At 30.4% G+C, this 10,175-nt stretch overlaps 1 protein-coding gene across 1 annotated transcript; it reads left to right on the top strand.

Moving 5' to 3' along the window:
* Window positions 1-739: 739 nt before the first annotated feature.
* Window positions 740-8,153, top strand: LOC105621163 (septin-2). The gene is made up of 9 exons (XM_012202633.1): window positions 740-749; window positions 1,103-1,279; window positions 3,091-3,183; window positions 4,511-4,676; window positions 4,818-4,968; window positions 5,723-5,888; window positions 6,427-6,595; window positions 7,100-7,181; window positions 7,989-8,153. Exons 1-9 carry the CDS (start codon window positions 740-742, stop codon window positions 8,151-8,153), a joined length of 1,179 nt encoding a protein of 392 aa, XP_012058023.1.
* Window positions 8,154-10,175: the final 2,022 nt, after the last annotated feature.

Raw genomic sequence — 10,175 nt, forward strand, 5'->3', positions numbered from 1 at the left:
AATCACCTGTATTCAAATGCATCATTAATGATAAGAAATACTGTCGAACGACCATATTAATAGCGATCTCGTTAATATCTCTTCGAGGAACTCACACTTACATCAAACACACGCGCGCGCGCGCGCGCGCACACACACACACACACACACACGCGCGCGCGCGCGCGCGCGCGTAAATCTAACATGTATATCTAGATGTATATATAATATATTTACACAGATTTATTATATTTACACAGACTTATACATACATCATTATAAGTCTATGAGAACTTATTCAATTGGCGCACACGCTGTGTATATAGAATCGTAGTTTTTTTTTTTTACAAATACCGTACTTCCGTGCGTACTACTGTCACTTGCCGGTGTAAATGCAATGTAAAATGCGATCGGCACGGAGCCGTCGCAGCATCGCGTCATCGGTCAAGCTTAAGCGATGTCAGACAATCATTTCCGTTCTTCCATCTGTGTAAGCGTAGCGAGACGGCGGGCGCTGATAACGTTGCTATTTATTCTACACGCACGCCTGGCTCTCAGCTTAACCTCTTCACGGCGTGCAGCCCGGAATGCATCATAGGAGCACGACCGACTATTGATCGGCCGGTCGACAGTGCGCCAGCGCAAGTCGAGGCCCGACGAGGTATTCATGAACGCGAGCCGCCCTCGGCCTTAGTGCGTTTGGTCGACATTTGGCTGCCGTTATGTTCGTCACACGGAAGCACCCTTAGATGCTGCCATAATGTCCGGTGGTACGTAAACGTTTTATTGAAATAAAAATTGCCGCATGTTAAACGGTCCACCGCGAAATCGTCTTTTTTCTCCTCGAGTCGGCAAATCGGCTCGTTTCACAGCCGTCATATCAGTTATGCAGAAACGTGATATGACGCTGATAAGTTGCTTTTATAAGAGTCTATGAGTCAGCTATCGAAACTGAAAACGCAATGCGATGCACATAGTTTTATGTTATATATTCAGAGATTTGTATTCGAGCACGATTTTTCTTAATTATTGAGTGCTAATTGTTTCTATAAAAGATGGCGAGAGAAGATTTATCTAGATATAGATATCGCGATATTAATGACCGTTTATTTCGCTCAGTAAGACAGGGATTATATCGGCTTCGCGACGCTGCCGGAGCAAGTGCACCGGAAATCGGTGAAGAGGGGCTTCGAGTTCACCCTGATGGTATTGGGTGAGACCGGTCTCGGCAAGTCGACGCTCATAAACAGCCTCTTCCTCGGAGACCTGTACAAAGACCGGCGAATTCCAGATGTGGCGGGTGTGTGTAATTTCTATTTTTGATTAAACACGATGTCTTCAGGGACTAGACCATCGTCAAATCCGTTTGCTCTTGTAAATAAAATTATATTCGCACGGAGAAAAATGGATACATAAAAAAAAATTACTAAATCTTAATATAAAAGGTGAGTCTAATAAAAGGTTCACCACGTTTTTCTTGAAAATGAATTAAAAAATAGGGGGAAGGTAACTATTATCAAAATTGTAGGATAAATAGTGGGATATACTTTAATGACCTTGAGAATCTTAAATGTCCTTGGTTTTCATACTATCAATAAAAATTTTTTTTAATGGGATATTTTTTATTGATTCTATTGATGATGTTCAATGAGCTGAATATTAATTTTGCATTAGAGTATCTTTTCGAAAATTCAACTGTTGTCGGGAGTATAAGTTAAAATGAGAGACTGTTCATGTTAATAATAAATAACGATTCAAGAAGTTAAAAGAAGTCCAAGCAAACTTTCTATAAAGACTACAGACATGTCTAAATGAATTTTTAAAGTTTTATTGCAATAATAAAAAATTTGTTTCAAACTTTCAGTCTGATTTATTTTGGTTATATCTCGATAATAGTTGAATTTTTGAAAAGATATTCTGATGCAAAATTATTCAGCTCATTGAGCACCATCAATAGAACAAACAAAAAATATCCCGTCCTATTTTAAATAAAATCTTTTTACTGTATGAAGTATGGAAATTAAGAACATTCAAGTGTGTCCTCCTACTTTTTGATAACCTACAATTTTGATAATAGATGTCTTCCCTCTACTTCTAATTGTTTTCGAGAAAAACGTGATGAACTTTTTATCAGCTCACCCTATATTAATATTTGTATATTTCTTTGAATAATATTAAATAAATATTAAATAAATATTACAGTAAATATTTTTTACTGAATAAGTAAATATTTACTCAATGAAGAAAATCATAGTTAAATCAAATTAATGACTTTTGTATTAAATACATATATATTGAGTAAATATTTACTTAAAACTATATTTAAACAAATATTTATTAAAATTTAGTATTTTTTTAGTGTAGGCTTGTAAGTCTAATAAAAATATTCCAGCTATTTTTGATAAATTTTTGCCTAAAGAATAAAAAGATATCAGAGTTGTAAGATAAAAATACATAACAATAATAAATCCATTTAATGAATCCAATGATTATTACTCTACAAAGTAAATTATACTATTCTTAAGATTGTAAACAATCAAGATTTTATTTATATTTTTACTTATTTATTTTTTTACTTACTTATTTATTTACTTATTTATATTTTTCAGTAAATTTTATCAGGTTAACTTAATGTTTGCCGCTAAGGCAAAAAATATAAAGTAAATTCTACTATTGAGATGTATGATAATTTATAAATTAATAGTAACAATTGTAGTAAAAAATTTACTTTACGAAATGTAAAAAGTACTTTACAGTGTGACTATACAACGATCATTCATCATTTACCAGAAAAGTAAAGTAAATTTTACATAAGTAAACGCCTGTCTCTATAATATGGATCTGTCAATTTTATAAAATTTACTAGAATTTTAGCGCACATCACTTTACATTTTTCTCCGTAACGTGCGGTCGGAATCGGAATAATAATGACACCGTTTAATCGTGATGGAAAGAGGAACTGTAGCATTACTGCAAATGGTCGCTGCTCTGAAATCTTCCGCATTCGCGAGTTATTGACACGCGAAAAATATTTGATCAACTTACATACTGGGTAAACCGCTCGTCCCGATCTCGACGAGGAGTTGATAAATATTCATCGTTCACTTTCAGAGCGGGTGGCTAAGACCACCTCCATTGAGAAAAAGACAATGGATATAGAGGAGCGTGGCGTTCGGCTTCGTTTAACAATCGTAGATACGCCAGGTGAGAAATATTGATGAATTATTAATTTTTTTATGTTAAATAAATTTATATAAAACTAAATAAAGCTCACTTGTTATTAAACAATATAAATGTGATATTAAAGTATATGAGCAATAGCCAGATTACAGTTGCTAAAACATAATATTTCAAATAACATCAAATAAAATAAAAACATACGTTTCGATCAGAACATTCGGACATTATCAATGTTGTTACCATAAATATAAGATTATATCCTAAACAGTTATAGTTATACTAAACGACTATTGTATGTAATTATATATAATTATAGTCGTTCAGTATAACCTTGCGTATATAGGATCCGTTTAGGATGTAATATATTTTATATATTTTAATCTTATATTAAATTAATCTTATATTTATAGATAATAACATTGATAATGACCGAATGTTCTGGTTGAAACATATGAAAACATATTTTTATTTGATGTTATTTGAAATATTATGTTTTAGCAACTGTAATCTAGCTTATACTCTAGTATCACATTTATACAAATTTATATATTTTATTTAGTATATACGTACCAGTAGATACGTTGAATTAATTTTTATAAATAAAGAAATATTTTTGTGAATAGCAATTTCGTGAAATTGCTGCACTGAGGAAAAAAATAAATCAAATTTTAATAAATATCCTTGTAAAAATCTATTTGAAATGTTTGAATAGCACTAAATTAATATTTATATTTATTTACGATAAATAAATATGTATCCCAAATAAAAAAAAGATAATTAAATCAATCAAATTATTGGATAGTAGACCCATAAGTTCTAGATTCAATAAGTTTCTAGATTCAAAATCTAAATAGATTTCGATGGTTCTCTTCAAACCCTACAGCTTTTATTTGAAACATTTATTATTAAAAAATGCATTATTCTCGATACATTTTGTGTTAAAATAGCCAAACATGTGTGTGGCCTAAGTTAAACATAGAATCCCAAGATGTGACCATCTAGAATATTATATGATCTTCCGATTGATAACATTAAGTTTTTTTTATATCATTTTTGTAATATAGAGCACGTTCCCTTGTAAGACCTTTGACTCAATATGGCCTTCTTCATTAATTTGTGTCGTACATTTTTCGATCTATTTTCATTTAAAGTTGATTGTTCTATCTTTGGATAAACTATAATTTATTTAGTTTATCGATAAACAAAAGAGGAAGCGAATAAGAGAGTAAGAGAGTGAGCTGAAGTTTATCGAAAGGTAGAATAACCCAGTCTTAATATTGTTTCCTCACGATTTTATGAAATAATTTTATAAATGTTATACAAATATCGTTCTATAACGATACCTTTCAAGGATTCGGCGATGCGGTAAATTGCGAGGATACGTGGAAAGCATGCTCGGCTTACATCGACGAGCAGTTTCGCCAATATTTTACGGATGAAAGCGGATTAAATAGAAAAAATATTCAAGATAACAGAGTACACTGTTGTCTCTACTTTATACCGCCATACGGCCATGGGTACGTGATAATCCAGCTTCATATATATTCTAATTTACAGGATTAAAAATAATTTTTATCTCGCGAGGAATAATATCGAACGAAATTATTATATCAGACTCAATTACAGTTTTAACTTTAATATCCTATCTTTCTTTATAGCCTCAGGCAGATTGATCTCGAAGTATTAAGGCGTTTACATCGGAAAGTTAATGTCGTTCCTGTAATAGCGAAAGCGGATACTTTAACCACTCACGAAGTCAAAAAGCTGAAGGAACGCATTTTGGCAGACATCGAGGAACACGAGATTCAGGTAGCATGCGAAAAGTTTTAGTTGGGAATTTGTGAAATTAGCACGACATTCTATTAATCTAAAAAAAATAATTATAATTCCAATAGTATTTTTCATAGTTCTGTACAAAAATAGAAAAGTTCTGCATTGCTCCAAAAAAAGTTTCTCTAAATGTCGTGTTGATTTCAGGTATTTAAAAGTTATTTAAAAATATGTAGCCGCCGGAACTTTGTTTAAAAATAATTTGAGGATAGTACTCTCTTAGGATTCCTCTGAACGAGGAATTGCGAAATAATCAGCACTTTACCTTCAAACTATGTTTAAATTAATATTTAAAATCTAAAAAAGTTACTGATTGTTGGAATTTTATTTTCAAATTGCATTCATTGATGGAACTCGAATAATACTGCTTACGTAACTTGCCAAAGTACTTGGTAAAGTACAAGAAAAAAATAAATTTTTAACAAAATTTATTGTTTTCTTGTACTTTAGAAAGAGAGGTGTCGTGCAGATTTGCGAAATTAATACATTTTTTAATTTTAATTTTTTATATAAAAAATATGGATTTTTTTTATTTTTAGAACTGTAGAACTGTAAAATTATGAAAAGTGCTAGACTGAAACTGCAATTTTTCTATATTTCTATTGATACAATGTCGCGCTAACTTCACAAATACTTAGATTTTTCATTTTTAATATAAAATAACACGAATTTCCAAGTTTATACATTGCAATATTTGGTCATAATTATGCTAAATTTTTTCGTGTTTTCATAGATATACCAATTCCCGGATTGCGACAGCGACGAAGATGAAGAATTCAAGCAACAGGATAAGGAACTGAAGGCGTGTATACCGTTCGCGGTCGTCGGAAGTTCGACAGTGTTGGAGGTTGCCGGAAAAAAAGTTCGAGGCCGGCAATATCCGTGGGGAGTAGTGGAAGGTGAACTTTTATATTCTACATAAAATTAATATTTTCCAATCATACTGATTTCATCCATTACCGTTTGAGGTAAATATAACGTTAAAAAATAAAATAAAATTGTTAACGTAAATATTTAGGAAAAATTTATGTGATTGTTATTTCATATGAGCAACAACTTTGCTCGATTTACATAACCAAAGAATTTAATTTCAATTATTGTTATTAGATAAATCTTCACTAATGAACTACCATGAAAAAATTGAGAATTCACTTAGGTAATATTAAAGTAACATTAAAAAAATCATTCATTCGGAATAAGGATTTAATGTACTCGATGTCTTCACAATTACAAGAATTTTCAATTAGATTGTTAAATAGGAGCTGTATCAAAAGCAATTAGGAATTTAATTGATAAAAGAGCTTTTGAAGCATAAACCTTCTGCGAGTAAAATCAATTAGAGTTTTCGAAAGCAGTAGGGATTGAATGCGTTAAAGTACCTCTGGCTTTCGCGTGCCAGTGCTTGATCTTTAACATTTCGATTCCGATTGATCATAGTCGAGAACCCAAAGCACAGTGACTTCGTCAAACTAAGGACGATGCTAATATCGACGCATATGCAGGATCTAAAGGACGTCACGCAGGACGTTCACTACGAGAATTTTCGAGCCCAATGTATTTCTCAAATTTCGCAGCAAGCGATCCGGGAACGGAGGTATTTACGCATGTAAATAAATATTGCATTTCAGTAGGTATATACAACAAATGGACGCTTATTCTGCGTTCGCAATGCGTACAGGACGCCTCGAAAGCGCCGCGTTCGAAATAATAATATTTTTATCTGCGTTTCAAAAGCTTTCCTTGAGATATAAATAATATAATAATGGATTGTACTATTATATTAATATTATTTCCTTGAATATTGAACTCTTTCGAGTGTGTTTTGCATGATTATTAAAAGCGTCTATCAATAATAGTTTCAAACTACTTTATGATGGTATAATAATTTAATGAAGATGATAGTTCAGAGATGGTATGATAATTCAGATTAGTTTTATACCATCCAGTAAAAATTGAAAAATTGTAAGATTGATTCTTTCGTAAAATTGCACGATATTCTTTGCTTTAATAATATATATTACTTATAACTTAGCTTCATTTGCATTTGATAAATTATTTGTAATTCCAAATAATCAATGATAAAAATATATCTTTCGTCTCTTTTTTACAGCAAACTGAAAAGAGATTCCGGGCCGCACTTTGAGAATAGTATATCCGACACGGACAGACTTCTCTTGCAGAAAGATGAAGAGGTGAGCATGCAATTTTTAACGACCGTGTTAAGTTTTTTCCAGAGACGAATTTCAGAAGTTAGAATTTCAAAAAGTATTTTGCACTGAGAAAAAAATTTTTAATATTTAAAAATATAATTACATTTTATTATAATTACTACTATTATGTTAATAATAATAACTGCATAGTTTTATCAATAAATATGTATAATTGAAATGATAATAATTATAGTTAAATTATAGTAATTGCATTTTTGTAGCAATAATAACTAGAATTATAGATCTTTTCATTATCATATTCATTATCATATATTTGTTAATAAAAATATACATATAATTATTATTACTAATATTGTCGCAATAATTATAATTGTAGTAAAATGAAATTGAGGAGATTGACGGAAAGGCCTAATAACAAAATCTTGATATTAATAAAAATTAAAGTAACTTGCTACTTTTTTATTATATACAATTGAGTACAATATCAAATGAATTTATGTAATGTCTTTAAGAAGTTACAATACTTATATGTTACAATACTTCTCTATTACGATCAATATTACATGAAAAAGCTTGCCGGAAAAAGGGCTTAGAATTGTGCCTTTATTCCGCTCATCCCCTCAATTATATACTTACGAGTACAAATTCCTCTCGGTGTAGTACTATTCCAAGTAACGTAAATATTTCAATATTTAGTATTAAAACAGACGTATTTTTTTAATATTACATTTTAATATTATTACATGTTTCTGGAAAAGTTAATTTTATTCAATTCAATTTTCCTGAAATATTTTCTCATGCCGCTCGCTATGCATTTCACTTTTGCAGATACGAAGAATGCAAGATATCTTGGCACAAATGCAAGAGAAACTCAAAGCGACCGGTCAAGTTGGAGGAGGAGGTGTTGGATTGCGAGGCCGCGTGGGCAGCCTCGGTAATGATCTCGATTCCGCAGACGTGGAGAAGAAACGTAACAGTATTATAGACGTTTGAAGTGTAGATCATCCTCGGAATAGACGTACATCCGGGATATAGGATTTTCCTTCCCGAGAGATCTGTACATATTCGTCTGATTCTTAACAAATTTCTCTTGATGCATTATGTAAAATTTTCGAGATTGTAATATTAGCGAATTCTTTACATATTATATAAAATATTAAATTATATTTGCCTCTATTTTATAATAGAAAATTAAATGCATATTTGATTAATTAAAATTTAAATAAATTGAATTTGTCTGTACAATAAAATTAGATAATTAAAGTTATTAATTTCTTCTCGATTATGCGCTGCCTTTTATTATCATTTTGGAAGGATAGATAAAATATATAAAATCGCAAAAGATTCACCAATGCTTATTCGCCGAATATTTGATCAAATCGAGTTTGTACAGATCTATCAACTATACTCTGCTAATGTCGATGATACGTGAGATCGGAATGTGTTTTATACTTAACATGCATAGCTAATTTATAGCAAACATGCGTAATCGTATTAAAAAAATCGAGAGATATACAGGAAGTTTTCGGGTTCAACTATGAAACTGAAAGTATGAATTTAGGACGTCAAAATAAATAAAATTTTTATTCTGCGAATTTGCTTGAGAGAATTTGATTAGCCTTCTTATTTTAATTTTGTTTAAGAGATATTGACTTTATATTTGATTATTGCAATAACGGGAATAAATCTAGATATTTCGACATCATTCATTCTTATATTCTATGACTTATTTGTGTTAGAAATAACAATTTGTTCAAGCTTGTTAAAAATTTTTGTTGAATTTTTAACATTTTCAAATATTAATTTAACGCAATATAATTATGTTATTTGAATATTTTCTTAATGTCAAAATAACACAATTTTTGAGTGAATGAATAACATAAAAATAATATATATTAAAACAATATATATTAAAACAAATTCTAAGGTAAACGTGAATAAAATATGTATTAATTTAATAATTTATTATAAATAATTTTAGTATCAAAATATGCTTCCACAGTTTGCTTAGAAATTATATCATCACATTTTTTTATATTAATTTTTTAATGTTCATTACTTTATGACATATTTAACACAAAATAAATATGTTTCAAAATAACAAATGTTAAAAATAATTTGGGACACGTAAAATTTTTAATACAAATATTCCAACTGTGTAAGAAGTCACTGTCTGTTAAACGAAGCGTTTGCGAGTAAACTTCCACAGGAAAATTTTGTTTGCTTTGAGGTCTTAAATTTCCATATTTTGGCGGTTTAACTTGGGAAAACTCTGTGGCTGTGTTCGCTTTGACATTTACAATATTTGTGAGCACCAATTATCCTTATTTAATAAACAACAAGGATGAAACGACGCTTGGAGCATTATGAATGCCAAAGCGAACGCAGTCATATATACATCGAGCATTCGTTATAAACCGGACGTACAATTAATCGCACAAACATTGAAATCGGTGGAGAAATTCTCCCGTTCAGTTTGCTGTTTAATGTTAGGAGATCCGTAGTCCCGAAGTTGCGAATAAAAATTATTACATAATTAGAATTAACGTTCTAAATATACGCACAATAATTCATAATTATATAGAATTATATAAGAAGAGTGAGATATGCGAAATAAATTTAATTGTCGAAGAAACCAAAGATTCACGTTTGCACAGACACTACTTTACTAAACTTTTAGTTTTATAAATCCTTTAAGTGTGCTTTAAATTCTTTTCTTGTGAGAAGAATTTGTAGATGTTTTGTAAGAATAAATATGCCGTAATAAATGACGGTTAATTTGAATCTTAACAATTATTTCAAACTTTGTTTCATCCTATTTCATTTTTCCTTCGATTATTTAAAGAAATTAAATTAATTTTCTAGAGAGAGAGAGAGAGAGAGGAGGAGAGAGAGAGAGAGAGAGAGACTCGTCTCGCGAGTAAAGTAAAAACTTTTAACTTTTTTTACTTTTAGTTTTTAAAACTTAAAAACGTAAAACGTTAAAAAACCGTAAACTAAAAAGTAAAACTACTA

The sequence above is a fragment of the Atta cephalotes genome (genome assembly GCF_000143395.1).
Source record: "Atta cephalotes unplaced genomic scaffold scaffold00032, whole genome shotgun sequence".
Classification (NCBI taxonomy): Eukaryota; Metazoa; Arthropoda; class Insecta; order Hymenoptera; family Formicidae; genus Atta; species Atta cephalotes.